The following is a 20,144-nucleotide window of genomic DNA, read 5'->3' on the forward strand; positions in this document are numbered from 1 at the left end:
TGTTTACTAGTTGTGTTTTTGCGGGGGTTGAGCTTTGCTCTTTCGGCCCGCCTCTCAACTGTCAATCAACTGTTTACTAACTACTAACTTACTAACTACTTTTTTTTTCCCACACCACACACACACACACACACCCCAGGAAGCAGCCCGTGACAGCTGACTAACTCCCAGGTACCTATTTACTGCTAGGTAACAGGGGCACTTAGGGTGAAAGAAACTTTGCCCATTTGTTTCTGCCTCGTGCGGGAATCGAACCCGCGCCACAGAATTACGAGTCCTGCGCGCTATCCACCAGGCTACGAGGCCCCTAAGATCAATCTTAGGGGCATTCCCAATTGTGTCCCCTTGTTCGCGTACCACCAGTGTTGAAAAATCCATCCTTGTCTACTCTGTCAATTCCCCTGAGGATTTTGTAGGTAGTGATCATGTCTCCCCTCACTCTTCTGTCGTCCAGTGTCGTAAGGTGCATTTCGCGCATCCTTTCTTCGTAACTCATGCCTCTTAGTTCTGGGACTAGTCTAGTGGCATACTTCTGAACTTTTTCCAGCTTCGTCTTGTGCTTGACAAGATACGGGCTCCATGCTGGGGCCGCTTACTCCAGAATGAACACATCCACAAGGGCCGTGACGATGATTCGAACCTGCGTCCGGGAGCATCCCAGACACTGCCTTAATCAACTGAGCTACGACAGGGTAAAAGGTGATCTCAGTGTGTGATGATATAAGGGCGAAGAGGGAGAACGGCCTATTGACATAGCTCGGGTGCAGGGGGGGGGGGGGTTGTGTAAAAGCCTGGTTTGTGCCTCGGAGAGGCTACGGGATCCAGTAAGTTCAGTAGAACTTCGGTTTCAACCCTTTTACCCTGTCGTAGCTCAGTCCAACTCGTCCTCGACTCAAGTCCATTACATTCAGCGGTCAACCCCACAGACGCATTCATATATTTTAACATGCTGTTCATTCAAAACGGGAATTTTCTCAAGTATAAATTAATATTATAATATATTAGCATATTGTGTATATATAGGCACAGGATAGGTTAGGTGTTTAGGTTCTGTTGGGGATTATTTGTATTTGTATGCAGGCGATGAGTCACAATAACGTGGCTGAAGTATGTTGACCAGATCACACACTAGAAATTGAAGGGACGACGACGTTTCGGTCCGTCCTGGACCATTCTCAAGTCGATTGTTGTATTTGTAGTACGTGGGTGAAGCATTTACAGCGTTGTGGTTCGAACAAAATTCGTCACTGAATCATTTGTTCCGGATATGTTCGAACGTCAGCAGTTGTGAGTCGTGTGTAAACCGCTTTTCATTCATAAACAGCTGGGGTTTGGCGGGTGGATGGAATCACTTTTGGATCTTTGTTTGGAGGACGGGCTGCAGTCGATTAAGGCCGTGTCTGGGATGCTCCCGGACGCAGGTTCGAATCCTCGTCACGGCCCTTGTGGATTTGTTCATTTGATGCATCACGTTAGTGTGATCTCTGTGTGCGCATGCTCCAGGATTGGTCTTACATATGTGGTGTACAAGATTCTGAATGCTTCCTTACACAGGTTCCTGAAGGCAGTTCTGATGTTAGCCAGCCTCGCATATGCCGCAGACGTTATTCTTTTGATGTAGGCTTCAGGAGACAGGTTTGGAGACAGGGCATGTGTGTGTGTGTGTGCGCGCGCGTGTATATACTGTGCATACAGGGACAGTAAGGGGTGTGGGCGGGGTAGACAGTAGCGGTGTGGGTGGGGGGTAGACAGTAGCGATGTGGGTGGGGGGTAGGACAGTAGCGGTGTGGGTGGGGGGTAGGCAGTAGCGGTGTGGGTGGGGGGTAGACAGTAGGGGTGTGGGCGGGGTGTAGACAGCGGTGTGGGTGGGGGGTAGACAGTAGCGGTGTGGGTGGGGGGTAGACAGTAGCGGTGTGGGTGGGGGGGTAGACAGTAGTGGTGTGGGTGGGGGGTAGACAGTAGCGGTGTGGGTGGGGGGTAGACAGTAGCGGTGTGAGTGGGGTGTAGACAGTAGGAGTGTGGGTGGTGGTAGATAGTAGAGGTGTGGGTGGGGGGTAGACAGTAGGGGTGTGGGTGGTGGTAGATAGTAGAGGTGTGGGTGGGGGGTAGACAGTAGGGGGTGTGGGTGGGGGGTAGACAGTAGGGGGTGTGGGTGGGGGGTAGACAGTAGAGGGTGTGGGTGGGGGGTAGACAGTAGGGGGTGTGGGTGGGGGGTAGACAGTAGCGGTGTGGGTGGGGGGTAGACAGTAGGGGTGTGGGTGGGGGGTAGACAGTAGGGGTGTGGGCGCCCCAAGAAGGGGGTAGAGAGTGTGGTAGACGGCGCGTCCTTCACCACAGGTGGGCCTGTGGTGGGTGGCCGCCGCCAGCCTCCACCACAATGCCCCCAACACCCTGCCCACATACCCACCACACCTCCCCACCTGCCAATCACGCCCGGGATGCATGATGAAGAGCGTTGATGAGTAGTGAGGTGGTGAGGAGCATGTGTGTGTGTGTGTGTGTGAGGTTTGCGTGTGCGTGCGTGTGGGCGTGTGGCGGCGGCGGCGGCGGCGTGGGGACGACTAGGTCGCTGCCCGCCGCCGCCACCGTCAGTGTGCGTCTAGCAGTCAGTGGGGGAGGATGTGCGCGATGCCCCGCTGGCCACCTCTCTTAGCCCTCCCGCTCCTCCTCCTGGTGGCGGTGGCGGGGGCGGCCGGGGAGACGAAACGCCTACTTCGCCGACTGGGGCGTGATCGGCGGGCGGCCGCAGGAGCCCACCTGCGTCGACATACCCCAGAACATGCCCCTCTGCTCTGGCATCGACTACGACAAGATGCGGCTGCCCAACCTGCTGGAGCACGACACCTTGAAGGAGGCGCAGCAGCAGGCGGGCTACTGGGTGCCGCTGCTCAACCTCCGCTGCCACCCCAACACCCAGCTCTTCCTGTGCTCGCTCTTCACGCCCGTGTGCCTCGAGAGCCCCATCTACCCGTGCCGCAGCCTGTGCGAGGCCGTCCGCAGCGGGTGCGAGCGCCGCATGCAGACCTACAGCTTCCCCTGGCCCGAGATGCTCAGCTGCGACAAGTTCCCCTTGGACAATGATATGTGTATCACTGTGCAGCACAGCGCCGCCCCTGGCCCAGGTCAGTCCTCTCACTGTACACTCTCACTGTGCAGCACAGCGCCGCCCCTGGCCCAGGTCAGTCCTCTCACTGTACACTCTCACTGTGCAGCACAGCGCCGCCCCTGGCCCAGGTCAGTCCCTACACTACACGCTCTCACTATGACACTCACTGTACACTCTCACTGTGCAGCACAGCGCCGCCCCTGGCCCAGGTCAGTCCCTACACTACACTATACTCTCACTATACACTCACTGTGCAGCACAACGCCGCCCCTGGCCCAGGTCAGTCCTCTCACTATATGTGTATCACTGTGCAGCACAGCGCCGCCCCTGGCCCAGGTCAGTCACTACACTACACTACACACTCACTACAACACTCACTACGACAGTACACGCTCTCACTGTGACACTCACTACACTACACGCTCTCACTACACCCGCTCTCACTAAACTACACGCTCTCACTACCACACTCACTACCACAATCTCACTATACACGCTCTCACTACACCCGCTCTCACTATGACACTCCCTACACCCGCTCTCTCTGACACTCTCCCTACACCCGCTCTCACTACCACACTCACTACACTACACGCTCTCACTATGACTCTCACTACACCTGCTCTCACTATGACACTCTCACTACACCCGCTCTCACAACTTATAACCTACAGGTACGTGTGTGTGTGTGTGTGTGTGTGTGTGTCATCAGCGGTTTGATAGTTATGATTGTACTCGATACCCTGGACACTCACGTGCCTGAGTACGGCTATTGGAATTCACGTGCAGAGCAGGGTTACGGGGCATCACGTGCTGAGCAACACGTACCACCACGTACTCTCCCTTCCTGAATAAGAGAGGGAAGAGTACTCTTGCTCCGAGGCATGCACTTGTAGGCGGGACCAAAGAGCCGAAGCTCGACCCCTCGCAAGCTTACGGGAATGCGCTAATCACCCGTCAGAAAAGTGGTTTATATAACTAGTTGTGTAGGTATCTCACGCCGTGAGAAAGTGTGGTTGTTCCTCCAACTACCAGGACCAGACTTGTCTACTGCCGTCTGGCCCTAAATGGGCAATGGTATCCGGCCGGCTGTCTGCCGAGGCCTGCGGCCGGATAAAATATGAACTAATAACCGTTGGGGCTTATCGTGGTGTAAATTTCTACGATGCTTCACCACATTGCTTGAATAAATATGAGCTTATGTGCCATTTTAGGGATAATAAGATTCAGTTGAAGTTTTTTCTCCGTTTCTAGTGTTTATTTTGTTTGTTAAAAGTGGAAATTTGTATTTTGTAAACAGTTGTAGTGATAGCCTACCATTTTGCTCACCGCCAGGTGCATAGTCTAGTACTCTCATGGGAACTCACAACCAGATAGCATAATCTAGAACTCTGCTAAGGGCTTATAGCCAGGAAGCGTAGCCTAGCATTTTGTTAGTGACTCTCAGCCAAGCTGCATAGCTCAGCACTTTACTGGAAACTCACAGCCAAGCATTTTGGTCGAGGGGTCAGAGGCTGGTTGTGTAGCGAGGAGAGGTCTGTCGACCACCCTATTACATGTTGCCGCGGGGGGCGCAGACGTGCCCGTACAGACCTCGCCACCAGACACTGCCAACAGACGTGCCCGTACAGACCTCGCCAGCAGACACTGCCAACAGACATGCCCGTACAGACCTCGCCAGCAGACACTGCCAACAGACGTGCCCGTACAGACCTCGCCAGCAGACACTGCCAACAGACATGCCCGTACAGACCTCGCCAGCAGACACTGCCAACAGACGTGCCCGTACAGACCTCGCCAGCAGACACTGCCAACAGACATGCCCGTACAGACCTCGCCAGCAGACACTGCCAACAGACGTGCCCGTACAGACCTCGCCAGCAGACACTGCTAACAGACATGCCCGTACTGGCACAGTAACTTGCCAACGGGTGAACAGACTTGTGTAATATAGTTGGGTGGGAAAACAGGCTTAGTGCCAAGAGGAAACATTTATCTTGTATTTACATGACGGCCGTCGTCCCAAGTGGCGACGACGGGCACCTGAGGGCCGCGTCCATTGCCTTCTCTCAATAACCAACAAAATGGTATGACTTAATTTTACACAATGGAAAGCATACACAATATATTGTTTTCTTGAAGCCAGAATTCATCAAACATATACGCAACCATTTACGAAACCTGTACATCTTTCCTCATTCATGGCGGTTCTGTTTTACCATTATTAAACAGCTTACAAGCTTCGAACTTAACAACCCAAGGTAATTATTGTTATGAACATCGTAATAGCGCTACGCAGCTCCTAAACTGCTTAATATGTGTAAACAAAGCCGCCATGGGTAACAAAAGATGTACAGGTTTCGTAAATGTTTGCTTAAATGATTGATGAATCCCGGACTATGTAGGCGCCTCATCCTTTCAGAAGTCGTTATTATGACTTTTCCTACAAATAAAGTCTGGTTGGCAGCACCCTGTTCCTTACACCAAGTGCTGCCCACGTGATGGGTACGGGATTCCCACCTCCTGAAACGAGTAGCGTCTTACAAGACCTGAGAAAGTATGCCATTTGCTAAACTATAAACATTACTACGTCGTGGATAATATATAAAGAAACTCAACCTATCCTAACTTAACTCCCTAACCTTACCTAACCAACTTATCCATTCCTAATCTAATGTAAAAAAAAATATATATATATATATATATATATATATATATATATATATATATATATATATATATATATATATGTATATATATATATATATATGTCGTACCTAGCAGCCAGAACGCACTTCTCAGCCTACTATGCAAGGCCCGATTTGCCTAATAAGCCAAGTTTTCATGAATTAATTGTTTTTCGACTACCTAACCTAACTTTTTCGACTACCTAACCTAACTTTTTCGGCTACCTAACCTAACTTTTTCGGCTACCTAACCTATAAAGATAGGTTAAGTTAGGTAGGGTTGGTTAGGTTCGGTCATATATCTACGTTAATTTTAACTCCAATAAAAAAATTGGCCTCATACATAATGAAATGGGTAGCTTTATCATTTCATAAGAAAAAAAAATAGAGAAAATATATTAATTCAGGAAAGCTTGGCTTATTAGGCAAATCGGGCCTTGCATAGTAGGCTGAGAAGTGCGTTCTGGCTACTAGGTACGACATATATATATATATATATACATATATATATACATATATATATATATATATATATATATATATATATATATATATATTATTAAATATGACCGAAAAAGTAAGATTAATAATTCTAACACGAATTTTCTCAATCTTTCGTACATTTCGTTTCACTGTTGGAGGTAAATCAAAAATCAATTCTCCAAAATTCATTTTTATTTCTAGTCTGACGCGACACGAGCGCGTTTCGTAAAACTTATTACATTTTCAAAGACTTTAGTTCACAAATACACAACTGAATACAAGAGGAGTACAAGAGTTGCAACACTACATCTTGTACAAGAGGAGTGTTGTTAACGCATATGTCGACCGTGCTCTCAGCCACAGCTCAGAATGGAAGCAAGTCGACGAAGAACTCTGTAGGGTAAGGCAGGTCCTAGTCAATAACGGCTTCTCCAATGGTTTCGTCGAAGACATCATAAGAACGAAAGTGAAAAGCCATGCAACCTCTGAAGAGACAACTAACACAACACCTATACCCCCTATTAGACTATTTTACAGGAACTTCTTTTCCACAGCTCATAAAGCGGAGGAAAGGGTCCTGAAAGATATTGTTAATAGAAACGTTATCCCTACAGACAAAAATCAGAGGATACAACTGACGATTTACTATAAAACCAGAAAAACGGCCAGCCTACTCATGAGAAACTCTCCAGACACAAAACAGAACGCTTTAAAAGAGACTAACGTCGTCTATGCCTTCAAATGCCCTCTTGGGGACTGTAAGCTCCAAAAAACCCAGTATATAGGCAAGACAACAACATCTCTTTCTAGGCGTTTAACGATGCATAAGCAACAGGGCTCCATTAAGGAACATATAATCTCTTCCCACAACCAAACCATCGCCAGAGAAATCCTAGTAAACAACACAGAAATCATCGATAGATACAGCGATAGCAGGCGGCTTGACGTTTGCGAGGCACTACACATCAAGAAGTCAACACCAGCAATCAACAGCCAATTATTGCACAACTATATTCTAACCCACCTCAAGACTCCGCTCCAATATAGAAGCATCAAGAAATATGGACCAATAGGCTTTCTACAAACACTTCTATTCAATATCCATTGTTTCGTGTTCTGTCTTGTGTTGATGAAATTAATACCCTATTAATACTCTTGTTCTGTCTTGTGTTGATGAAATTAATACCCTATTAATACCACATCTTGTTCTGTCTTGTGTTAATGCCACATCACCCCTTCCACCTCACTCAAATGTAGATATAAAATCGGAGATGCGTAAGTTCTATTCAGTTGTGTATTTGTGAACTAAAGTCTTTGAAAATGTAATAAGTTTTACGAAACGCGCTCGTGTCGCGTTCAGACTAGAAATAAAAATGAATTTTGGAGAATTGATTTTTGATTTACCTCCAACAGTGAAACGAAATGTACGAAAGATTGAGAAAATTCGTGTTAGAATTATTAATCTTACTTTTTCGGTCATACTTAATAATATATGTCTACAGGAAAGACTGCTACCAAAATATACTAATATATATATATATATATATATATATATATATATATATATATATATATATATATATATATATATAATGACGTGATATTCACGCCCGGGACAGATGTTATTTTGATTGTTGCCGCCGAAGGCGGCTAGTTTATTGTGCACCCCATACGCATCCTGTGAGCGGTAGCGCAAAAAGCATTACAGAGGGCACAAAAGATCTTTATCAGACCTCATCTTAGATTATTACATAAACAATTTCATCTATCCTTCACACCTTATAGTTACAATGTCAGCTAGTTACAGAGAATGTTCTATTTCAAGAGCTATATATTTACAGTAAGTCATCATACATTAATGGTAGGTCTTATCGCTAATACATAATAGTTTGACCAATGGGGATATTACAGAGTCATAGGGGAGCTTATGTTTATTATTAGTCTTCACAATACACTACTTGTTTCTTGATCTCATATGTCGGTTATCTACTGGAAGTGAAATATGGATACAGTGCAAGGATTTCAGGTAATTTATCCATGGTAATAAGATAGGTTGCCATATCATACAGAGTGAGCTTAGATTTATCTCTAAATGGCTCAATTTTACTATAATCCAAGATATAGTGTTCGAGTGTGTGTCCCTGTCTTTGTCCACACACTTTACACTTTACTTCATCTAGATCCCTATACAAGCCGAACTGCCATGAGATACTTGTAGCTAAGTCTTATACGAGCTGTGACAACGTCTGTTAGTCTACTGACTTTGTTACTTGCCCCATGCACATGTTTTACTTCACATATTACATTGTCATGAACAATGGCACCTGCTAGTTCCAGTTTGCACTGTTCTACTTTCTTCAAATTCCTCCAGGAGTTCTCGTCTAATGACACTTTTAAGGGACCTATTTGATAACTCAAGATTCCGTTCATTACTGTCTTTATTTACTGCAGCCTCAGCAAGGGCGTCAACTTTGTCATGTTCCTGCATGCCAATGTGAGAAGGAATCCACAACATTTTTATATTTACCCTCTTGTATTCTTATATATCTACGTCTAGCTTCCAAGACAAGCACGTTATTACTTGATTGCAAACTGTTTATTGCTCGTAGTGAGGAAAGGGAGTCGGAAATAATTAAGCTGTCTACTTCAGTGTTGTCAATAATTTCGAGTGCTACCAGTATTGCTATCAACTCGGCTTGCATTGTGGATGCCCAGTTACTAATTCTTATATTCCTTTGAATTGTGCTGTCATCGGGCTGATGAGCAATAACAGCACTTCCTGCCCTCCCTGTAGCTGTATTGAGTGATCCGTCAGTGTATATGGTCTGTGCAATGTTGTTTTCAGCTTGTATATTGTGAATGATGGTGCTTAATTTAGCAGCAAGCTGAGCATGAGGGTTGTTTGTGATTAGTTTCTTGGTGGGGTATGCAGGGGTCAGGTTGTCAAAAGGTACTATCTGCCAGGGTGGAAGGAAGTGCTGTACTCTTTCATCTGTATATACATCGTGCAGTCCCATCATTTTAATTTGAGTGGCAGTTCTTTGAATCCATTTAGACTCGCTGGTTCCATTTCGTATGTGTTCTAACAGTGCAACTGACACAATGTTGTTTTTGTTATCACGCAGAAGCTTTAGTCCCATCATAAGATTGATTTCAAATATTCTAACTCGAATGCTAAGTATATTTAATTCTTTCCGCATGTTGAGAACTTTGGTAGTTATAGGACAGCCAAGTATAATTCTGAGTGCTTTATTTTGCATTTTTTCAAGTCTGTCAATACTTTTGTCATTTCGCAGGACCAAAGCTGGTGCATGATAGTCTATCAGAGACCTTATATATACTAAATACATCATTTTTGTTATTCTAATATTAACACTAATATTCTAATTATTATTCTAATATTCTAATATTTCTGGCTGTACCCCACTACAGTTCGGCGTCATTATATAATGGAATGGGAAAAAATCGCGGAATTTAGAGATAACACCATCAATAATGTTCAAGAAATGTGTAAGTACTTCATTCATAATGATGTGCTGCCCGAAATCTTAGCGAAGCAGTACAAGCAATCACATGTCAAGCAGAAGTATCCAAAATTTGCTTACTGTAAGTAATGCATGCACATGACTGTAAAGCTGCCGCCCAGTTGGGTGGGTGTGGAGCAAGACTAGTAACTGTGCGGCTCATCTTAGATGTAAAGTGCCTTGTATAGTGACTGTTGTGAGCCTCTTGTTGATCACTAGTGACACAAAAGATTATTGATGTGTGTATTTGTGTGGGTGATTAAATATGTACGTGTATGTATATATGTATATGTATGTACTCACCTAGTTGTGCTTGCGGGGGTTGAGCTCTGGCTCTTTGGTCCCGCCTTCTCAACCGTCAATCAACAGGTGTACAGGTTCCTGAGCCTATTGGGCTCTATCATACCTACACTTGAAACTGTGTATGGAGCACCACATCACTGCCATTTGTCAACCACTCTGACACTAAAAAAGTTCTTTCTAATATCTCTGTGGCTCATTTGGGCACTCCATTTCCACCTGTGCCCAAATGTATATGTACATGTATATGTACATGTATGCATGAGTATGTGTACATGTATATATAACATTAATAATTGTGTAACTAGCGTCAAAAGATTGTTATTTGCTAAGCTAAACGAACTAGAGGGTTCAGTTCCTGAACCGATTATGTGCCTCTGTAATCCTTTACACCACCACCCACGGGATGGGTATGGGGTGCATAATAAAGAAAGAAATTGAATTGAATTCGGCCCCACTGGTCCACCCTGGCCATAGTGTACGTCGCTGCCGAGTGGCCACATGTCAGGTAAATATAATATTTGGAAAATGCGATTGGGGCCTCGTAGCCTGGTGGATAGGGGGGCCTCGTAGCCTGGTGGATAGCGCGCAGGACTCGTAATTCTGTGGCGCGGGTTCGATTCCCGCACGAGGCAGAAACAAATGGGCAAAAGTTTCTTTCACCCTGAATTAATGCCCCTGTTACATAGCAGTAAATAGGTACCTGGGAGTTAGTCAGCTGTCACGGGCTGCTTCCTGGGGGTGGAGGCCTGGTCGAGGACCGGGCCGCGGGGACACTAAAGCCCCGAAATCATCTCAAGATAACCTCAAGATAAGTTTGAAGCTTTAGCCGTGGCTCGTAATTTTCCCGGAGTGTGGGATGAGAAGGGTGTGTGTGGGTGTTAATTTATCAGCCGTATGGCGGGTGGGCGGCCGAGCGTTAAGCTGGGGGTGACGGGGTGGGCGGCCGAGCGTTAAGCTGGGGGTGACGGGGTGGGCCAGTAAGTACTCTATAGTGCCCATATCTTTAAGCCTTGTAAATTGAATTTGTACTTCTGTAAATTGAGCAAAAGTTTAAAGCTAAATACACTTTATTTTATAGCATTGGAATTCACCTTGTGATATCAAACCGTCAGTCAATACGTCGCATTGTTTAATTTGGAATGTACCACTGCGTTAGATAACGCGACAGTATTAGCACAAATGATATCACTTTAACATTGACGTTATCCACTTTTGGGCCTCGATAGGCTAGGAGAGCTGGCATGCACTCGTAACTAGTCAGGCAAAACAGCTTCATTTTCTCCGCAGTAGTAAATGGAAAGAAGCGACCTACAGGGAGGGCTGGCCGCTCTCCTGCGGGCGGTGTTGGCGCCTTGCCCACCCCTGCACTAGGCTACCTCACAACCCCCACTCATCATAATTACCCCTTATAGCAGCCTAGCCCTACACTCACCACTGGCATTACCACCACTGACATATCTATATAATAAAATATTGAGAGTATGGTATTAATCATAGCGAAACTATGCAGGTAATATTGGTGTTTGATATTGAAGGTCGCTTACTTGCACTCTTTAAGATGACCACGCAAAAACCAGGCATGCATACCTAGCTTGCTGGATCGGGTTTTAGAAGTGGCGTTCCTCTCCCATTGAGACAGTTCAGCCACGAATTTGCCGGTACAGCAACGTTCTCCCGTCTTGCAGGTCGGCGTTCGATCCCTGATGGTTCTTCAAGTGATTGGGGGAGTCGCTCCTTCACTCTCTTCTCTTATCCTAGCTCTTAAGATTGGTGGATCGCTCTTATCCTAGCTCCTAGGATTGCGGGATCGCTCTTATCCTAGCTCCTAGGATTGGAGGATCGCTCTTATCCTAGCTCCTAGGATTGGGGGATCGCTCTTATACTAGCTCCTAGGATTGGTGGATCGCTCTTATCCTAGCTCCTAGGATTGCGGGATCGCTCTTATACTAGCTCCTAGGATTGGTGGATCGCTCTTATCCTAGCTCCTAGGATTGGTGGATCGCTCTTATCCTAGCTCCTAGGATTGGTGGATCGCTCTTATCCTAGCTCCTAGGATTGGGGGATCGCTCTTATCCTAGCTCCTAGGATTGCGGGATCGCTCTTATCCTAGCTCCTAGGATTGCGGGATCGCTCTTATCCTAGCGCCTATCCTATACCCATATCCCTCCCCATGTGGTATATAAGTATATATAGCTAAATCTGAAGATTTCGCTTCATGCAGGTCGGCGTTCAATCCCCAACCGTCTTAAGTGGTTGGGCACCATTCCTAATCGTCCCATCCCAAATCCTTATCCTGACCCCTTCCCAGTGCTATATAGTCGTAATGGCTTGGTGCTTTCTCCTAATAATTATCTCTCTCATATTCCTTCCATATGCAATATAGTCATTCTGGCTTAGCGCTTCCTCCTTATAATATCCTTATTTTTTTCCATTTAAATATTTCTGTCTAGCTTTTTTATTTTATTAAGAAATACTCTTTTATTCTTGCAAGTAACTTTTGGTTCATATTAAAGCGAGAATGTTTCTTAAGTTTAGTGTTGGTTCGTGAGTCCCATCTTCCTGAGACTGAGATTAAGTTCCTTGGTGATAATGTGATCAACCAGGCTGTTGGTGATAATGTAGTCACCTGTTTGTGCTTGCGGGGGTTGAGCTTTGGCTCTTTGGTCCCTGCCTGATCATACTGTGATCAACCAGGCTGTTTTTATGGCTCTAGGGTCCCCGCAAGAATACAGTTGGCAGCTCCTGTATAGCGACCAGGTGTGTTTATGGGTCTATACGCCAGTGTCACTGTGTTAGACCCAACCCCCAACCACTTCAGAAACTTCTACATCTTTCCTTAATCATGGCGGCTTTGTTTACATTCATTAAACAGGTTGAGGTTATAAACTGTTTACAAAATGTAAACACAGCCGCCATGATGACGTTAGAATTAGTTGGTAATGGAGTAAGTAAGAGTTAGTAAGTTATGGAGTTAAGAGGGTTCGTAAGTGGTTGGTTGGTGAATCCCGGCCCAGTATATCTTTCCGGTCATGGCGGTTTAGTTTGCGTCTATTGAATACTTTACGAGCTGCGGAGCGCTACGAGGCTGTCTGTAACACCTGGGGCCAGATTCACGAAAGCACTTACGCAAGTACTTACGAACATGTACATCTTTCCTCAATCTTTGACGGCTTTGGTTACATTTATTAAACAGTTTACAAGCATGAAAACTTCCCATTCAACTGTTATTGTTATAAACAGCCTCCTGGTGCTTCGGAGCTCATTAACTGTTTAACAATTGTAAACAAAGCCGCCAAAGATTGAGAAACGATGTACAGGTTCGTAAGTGCTTGCGTAAGTGTTTTTGTGAATCTGGCCCCTGGAGTCGTGAACTATCTCGTAGAGCCTCCCAGCTCGTAAACTGTTTACTAATCACTGACAACCTCCATAATGACGGGAAGGAATACAAGTGTCGTAACTGGACGCGTAGATGCTTGAAGAATCCCTGCCAGACTTAAGAGACCTCGTAAATTTGTATATTTTCCTCAGGCCATTCCCTTATGATCCACATATATAATTACCGCCTCTTGAATGAACTAGGTATTGTTGATTCCATACTATTACCGTACATGTCAAAATTGTATATACATTTCCTGCTAGGTGGACAGAGGCATCAGGTTTACGATCCTTCCCCATGATGCTGCCGACTGCAGTTGGATAACTTTCAGGTACCCATGTGCTGGTAGGTGAACCTTTGTACTGGTAGGTGAACCTTTGTGCTGGTAGGTGAACCTTTGTGCTGGTAGGTGAACCTTTGTACTGGTAGGTGAACCTGTGTACTGGCAGGTGAACCTGTGTACTGGTAGGTGAACCTTTGTACTGGTAGGTGAACCTGTGTACTGGCAGGTGAACCTGTGTACTGGTAGGTGAACCTTTGTGCTGGTAGGTGAACCTTTGTGCTGGTAGGTGAACCTTTGTGCTGGTAGGTGAACCTTTGTGCTGGTAGGTGAACCTTTGTGCTGGTAGGTGAACCTTTGTGCTGGTAGGTGAACCTTTGTGCTGGTAGGTGAACCTTTGTACTGGTAGGTGAACCTTTGTACTGGTAGGTGAACCTTTGTGCTGGTAGGTGAACCTTTGTGCTGGTAGGTGAACCTTTGTGCTGGTAGGTGAACCTTTGTACTGGTAGGTGAACCTTTGTGCTGGTAGGTGAACCTTTGTACTGGTAGGTGAACCTTTGTACTGGTAGGTGAACCTTTGTGCTGGTAGGTGAACCTTTGTGCTGGTAGGTGAACCTTTGTGCTGGTAGGTGAACCTTTGTGCTGGTAGGTGAACCTTTGTGCTGGTAGGTGAACCTTTGTACTGGTAGGTGAACCTTTGTGCTGGTAGGTGAACCTTTGTGCTGGTAGGTGAACCTTTGTACTGGTAGGTGAACCTTTGTGCTGGTAGGTGAACCTTTGTACTGGTAGGTGAACCTTTGTGCTGGTAGGTGAACCTTTGTGCTGGTAGGTGAACCTTTGTACTGGTAGGTGAACCTTTGTGCTGGTAGGTGAACCTTTGTGCTGGTAGGTGAACCTTTGTGCTGGTAGGTGAACCTTTGTACTGGTAGGTGAATCTTTGTACTGGTAGGTGAACCTTTGTACTGGTAGGTGAACCTGTGTACTGGTAGGTGAACCTTTGTGCTGGTAGGTGAACCTTTGTACTGGTAGGTGAACCTTTGTACTGGTAGGTGAACCTTTGTGCTGGTAGGTGAACCTTTGTGCTGGTAGGTGAACCTTTGAACTGGTAGGTGAACCTTTGTACTGGTAGGTGAACCTGTGTACTGGTAGGTGAACCTTTGTGCTGGTAGGTGAACCTTTGTACTGGTAGGTGAACCTGTGTACTGGTAGGTGAACAGCAGCAAGGCTGAGGGGCTTGGCTAATGTGCAGGAACAGGTGACTGCTGATAACATAGAGCTATCCCTTCCCAGTCCAACCACTTGGGGGTGGACGGTAGAGCGACGGTCTCGCTTCATACAGGTCGGCGTTCAATCCCCGACCGTCCAAGTGGCTGGGAACCATTCCTTACCCCCGTACCATCCCAAATCCTTATCCTGATCCCTTCCAAGTGATGTATAGTTGTATTAGCTTAGTGCTTTTTCCAGATAGTTCCCTTAACTTCCCATAGCTCATGGTGAGCCTTCCCACCAGTTACCCTGGGACCAGATTCTCGAAGCAGTTACGCCAGCACTTACGAACCTGTACATCTTTTCTAAATCTTAGGCGGCTTTGTTTCCAATTATTAAACAGTTAATGAGCTCCGAAGCACCAGGAGGCTGTTTATAACAATAACAACAGTTGATTGGCAAGTTTTCATGCTTGTAAACTGTTTAATAAATGTAACCAAAGCCGTCAAAGGTTGAGGAAAGATGTACACGTTCGTAAGTACTTGCGTAACTACTTCGTAAATCTGGACCCTAGAAGTACAACCCACCAATCGTGTAACAAGCAGGTACCCAATCACTGCTGGGTGAACAGAGGCGCACAGTTAAGGACTGGCGCTTAGTCAATCCTCCCCGGGCTGGATACGAACCTAGAGGTCAAATCGGTCTGGGAGCGCTGGTACGAGTGTGTTACCACTGCGCCACGGGGACTGGCAAGTTATCTTGGTTATCTTGAGATAATTTCGGGGCTTTAGTGTCCCCGCGGCCCGGTCCTCGACCAGGACTCCACCCCCAGGAAGTAGCCCGTGACAGCTGACTAACACCCAGGTACCTATTTTACTGCTAGGTAACAGGGGCATAGGGTGAAAGAAACTCTGCCCATTGTTTCTCGCCGGCGCCCGGGATCGAACCCGGGACCACAGGATCACGTGTCCAGCGTGCTGTCCGCTCGGCCGGCCGGCTCCAGTTAAACCACTGTCAGGAAAATGTTAGTCTAGAGACCTTCACTGTCAGCTTCATCACTTAGCCTAATCTAAAGCTTTATAATCAGCTTCATCAAGCTGTAATTACAAGGGATTAGGCCTATCCACTGGAAAATTCTTTAAGTATAGTGGTGACAAATATATATACTGTAATTGTATTGTAGGTTTTGTAATATAAATTCGAGTACATAGGGTACATAGTACTCACTTAGTTGTATTTGTGGGGGAATGAGCCACAGCTCTTGGGTCCCGTCTCTTAACTCTTAATCTACTGGTGTATAGGTTCCAGAGCCAGTTGGGCTCTGTTTGGCCTCGGGCCGGGCTTGGGGAGTAGAAGAACTCCCAGAACCCCATCAACCAGGTGTCAACCAGGTATCATGTCAGCATTTAAAACTGTGAGGCTTGTCAAGGATTGTTAAAACAGATGCGAAGTTGTATCAACGTGGTCACCCATCCAGTTACTAACCTTAGCGCTGATAATAGTTTTTAACCAATAAATATCCATTTATGTCCTTATATAGTGAAATGGTCAAAAGACTGGTAAATGTGTTAATGTCGAAAAATGCAAGGCCTTGCATGTAGGCCGGTCGGCCGAGCGGACAGCACGCTGGACTTGTGATCCTGTGGTCCTGGGTTCGATCCCAGGCGCCAGCGAGAAACAATGGACAGAGTTTCTTTCACCCTATGCCCCTGTTACCTAGCAGTAAAATAGGTACCTGGGTGTTAGTCAGCTGTCACGGGCTGCTTCCTGGGGGTGGAGGCCTGGTCGAGGACCGGGCCGCGGGGACACTAAAGCCCCGAAATCATCTCAAGATAACCTCCAGGCCATAACACTTCAGGTCAAAACTATCACATGTTAGTGGATGTTAGTGGATGTTAGTGGATGTTAGTGGATTAGTTAGTGGATGTTAGTGGATTAGTTAGTGGATTTGTTAGTGGATGTTAGTGGATGTTAGTGGATTAGTTAGTGGATGTTAGTGGATGTTAGTGGATTAGTTAGTGGATTATTTAGTGGATGTTAGTGGATTAGTTAGTGGATGTTAGTGGATTAGTTAGTGGATGTTAGTGGATTAGTTAGTGGATGTTAGTGGATTAGTTAGTGGATGTTAGTGGATGTTGAACCAGTGCCTTGGGGCAGGTTGGCGAAGAAAAGGAACTTGGAGCCAGAATCCGGCAATCATTGAAAGTTGGAGAACAAGTGCTGACTGCGGTATAAACTGTCCATCACTGTCCTAGGAACAATTGGACTAGGAACAATCAAACCAAATATTTGACTTCAAGGAAAAGAAGGTAGTTGTACATCTTTATTAATCTCCGGTGGTAGCTTAGAGCTTCGGTGCTTGGGTTTGTGATGTTGGACTCTTGCAGGCGAGGAGTCACAATAACGTGGCTGAAGTATGTTGACCAGACCACACACTAGAAGGTGACGGGACGACGACGTTTCGGTCCGTCCTGGACTATTCTCATTCACAATCGATTTGAGAATAGTCCAGGACAGACCGAAACGTAGTCGTCCCTTCACTTTCTAGTGTGTGGTTTGCTCAACATTTGGACCGTTGTATCCAAGCACAGAGACCTCATCTTCAGAAAGACATACTGTAGCGTTTTTGGAGAAAGTTCAACGCCGGGCGACTAAAATCTCTGCAGAACATAAGTCACCTCTCACGCCAGGAACGGTTGACAGCCTCGGGACCAACAACACAACAAACCAGACATGACAAGGCTGATCTCATCGTAGCTTTTAAAATACTGAACAATTTGGAGGATGTTGACCCAGACAACTTCTTCAATAGGTCAGATGTAACACAAACAAGGAACAACGGATCCAAGCTCAACACGCCACACTGTCGGACTGAAAACAGAAGCTTTTTTCACCCACAGGGTTATAAACCCATGGAACCGCCTACCCGCCAAAGCCGTAAATGCCAAAACTCTGTTGAATTTTAAAATCCAGCTTGAAAAAAATTATCAAGACAAATGAGGGGGTTGGGGACCTTTGACAAGCCGCCGGCTTCCTTGCCTCATCGAGGCCACTAGTGTTAGTGGCCCCTCAGGTAAATTCGGGTAATATTGCTTGTTCAGCTCTCACATCGCGAGCCCAGCCGGGTTCGAGTCCTAGACAGGGAGAGTAGTAGACTTGGCCCGAAACTTTACAATTCACCCCAACAGTAATTGGATACCTGGTTGTAAACTGTGTGGTAAACCGTGTTCCAGGTAAAACTATTAAGGGTTACCTTGTGCTCTTGGAAGGTTAGGACAGGGATGAATAGAAATGTGCTAGGATAGGAATAGGTTAATTTAAGTTAGAGAAGGTTAGGCTAGGATAGGATAGGATAGGATAGCTTATGTTAGGTTAGGATAGCTTATGTTAGGTTAGAATAGCTTATGTTAGGTTAGGATAGCGTTAGGTTAGAATAGCTTATGTTAGGTTAGGATAGCTTATGTTAGGTTAGAATAGGTTCGTTTAAAGACCATCGCTGATGTAGACTGATAAAAGGTTTTTGAACCTGTCACCATAAACGATGACTCATGCCATCTAGTTCTTAATTACACCTCCACTTGCCTTAAGTACAACCTTCCACTGACCTTAAATAGACTCCCCTCCCTCTTATTGGCCCTAAGTAGAGCTCCCAGGAGAATGCTCCCCACCCCCCCAGAACTCTGCTCACCCCACCCCCCAGAACTCTGCTCACCCCCCAGAACTCTGCTCACCCCAGAACTCTGCTCTCACCCCAGAACTCTGCTCACCCCCAGAACTCTGCTCACCCAGAACTCTGCTCACCCCAGAACTCTGCTCACCCCAGAACTCTGCTCACCCAGAACTCTGCTCACCCCAGAACTCTGCTCACCCCAGAACTCTGCTCACCCCAGAACTCTGCTCACCCCCAGAACTCTGCTCACCCCAGAACTCTGCTCACCCCCCAGAACTCTGCTCACCCCCCAGAACTCTGCTCACCCCCAGAACTCTGCTCACCCCCAGAACTCTACTCACCCCAGAACTCTGCTCACCCCCCAGAACTCTGCTCACCCTAGAACTCTGCTCACCCCAGAACTCTGCTCACCCCAGAACTCTACTCACCCCAGAACTCTGCTCACCCAGAACTCTGCTCACCCTAGAACTCTGCTCACCCCAGAACTCTGCTCACCCCAGAACTCTGCTCACCCCAGAACTCTACTCACCCCAGAACTCTGCTCACCCAGAACTCTGCTCACCCTAGAACTCTGCTCACCCCAGAACTCTGCTCACCCCAGAACTCTGCTCACCCCAGAACTCTACTCACCCCAGAACTCTGCTCACCCTAGAACTCTGCTCACCCCAGAACTCTGCTCACCCCAGAACTCTACTCACCCCAGAACTCTGCTCACCCAGAACTCTGCTCACCCCAGAACTCTGCTCACCCCCCAGAACTCTGCACGCCAGCAGACAGAGAGGGTCCGGGACTTTCACCTGCACTCTGGCCACCTTGGGGTCTGGGTCCCAGTCATCTCTGTAACCTACAACAATGGTCAAAGGTTAGGCTATCTTGCGACATCACTGCGCATTAAGCAAACCTATTCTAACCTAACCTACCCTAACCTATCCTAACCTACCCTAACCTAACCTACCCAAACCTGTCCTAACGCAACCTTCCCTAACCTAACCTACCCTACCCTAACCTAACCTATCCTAACCTACCTTACCCTAACCTAACCTAACCTACCCTACCCTAACCTAACCTACCCTACCCTAACCTAACCTACCCTAACCTAACCTTCCCTAACCTGCCCTAACGCAACCTTCCATAACCTAACCTTCCCTAACCTGCCCTAACGCAACCTTCCATAACCTAACCTTCCCTAACCTGTCCTAACGCAACCTTCCATAACCTAACCTTCCCTAACCTGTCCTAACGCAACCTTCCATAACCTAACCTTCCCTAACCTGTCCTAACGCAACCTTCCATAACCTAACCTTCCCTAACCTGTCCTAACTCAACCTTCCATAACCTAACCTTCCCTCAGCCTATATTGCTGATGATACGAAAGTCAACATGAGAATTTTCTCTGTAGAAGACTCGCAAGTTACAAGCCGGTATTAATAGTCTTTGCAACGGAAAAAATATGATGTTTAACAGTGATAAGTTCCAGGTACTGAGGTGTGGTGGAAACGAGGAAGTTAA

At 46.4% G+C, this 20,144-nt stretch overlaps 1 protein-coding gene across 1 annotated transcript in view; it reads left to right on the forward strand.

The window, feature by feature from the left end:
- Positions 1 to 2,590: 2,590 nt before the first annotated feature.
- Positions 2,591 to 20,144, forward strand: part of LOC123757427 (secreted frizzled-related protein 5) — a 159,768-nt gene continuing 142,214 nt past the window's right edge. Inside the window, 2 exon segments of the mRNA XM_045740994.2 lie at positions 2,591 to 2,703; positions 2,705 to 3,122. Of these exon segments, the coding sequence (XP_045596950.1) occupies positions 2,620 to 2,703; positions 2,705 to 3,122 (502 nt within the window). The 5' untranslated portion in view covers positions 2,591 to 2,619.

This window comes from Procambarus clarkii, chromosome 19, assembly GCF_040958095.1.
Source record: "Procambarus clarkii isolate CNS0578487 chromosome 19, FALCON_Pclarkii_2.0, whole genome shotgun sequence".
Classification (NCBI taxonomy): Eukaryota; Metazoa; Arthropoda; class Malacostraca; order Decapoda; family Cambaridae; genus Procambarus; species Procambarus clarkii.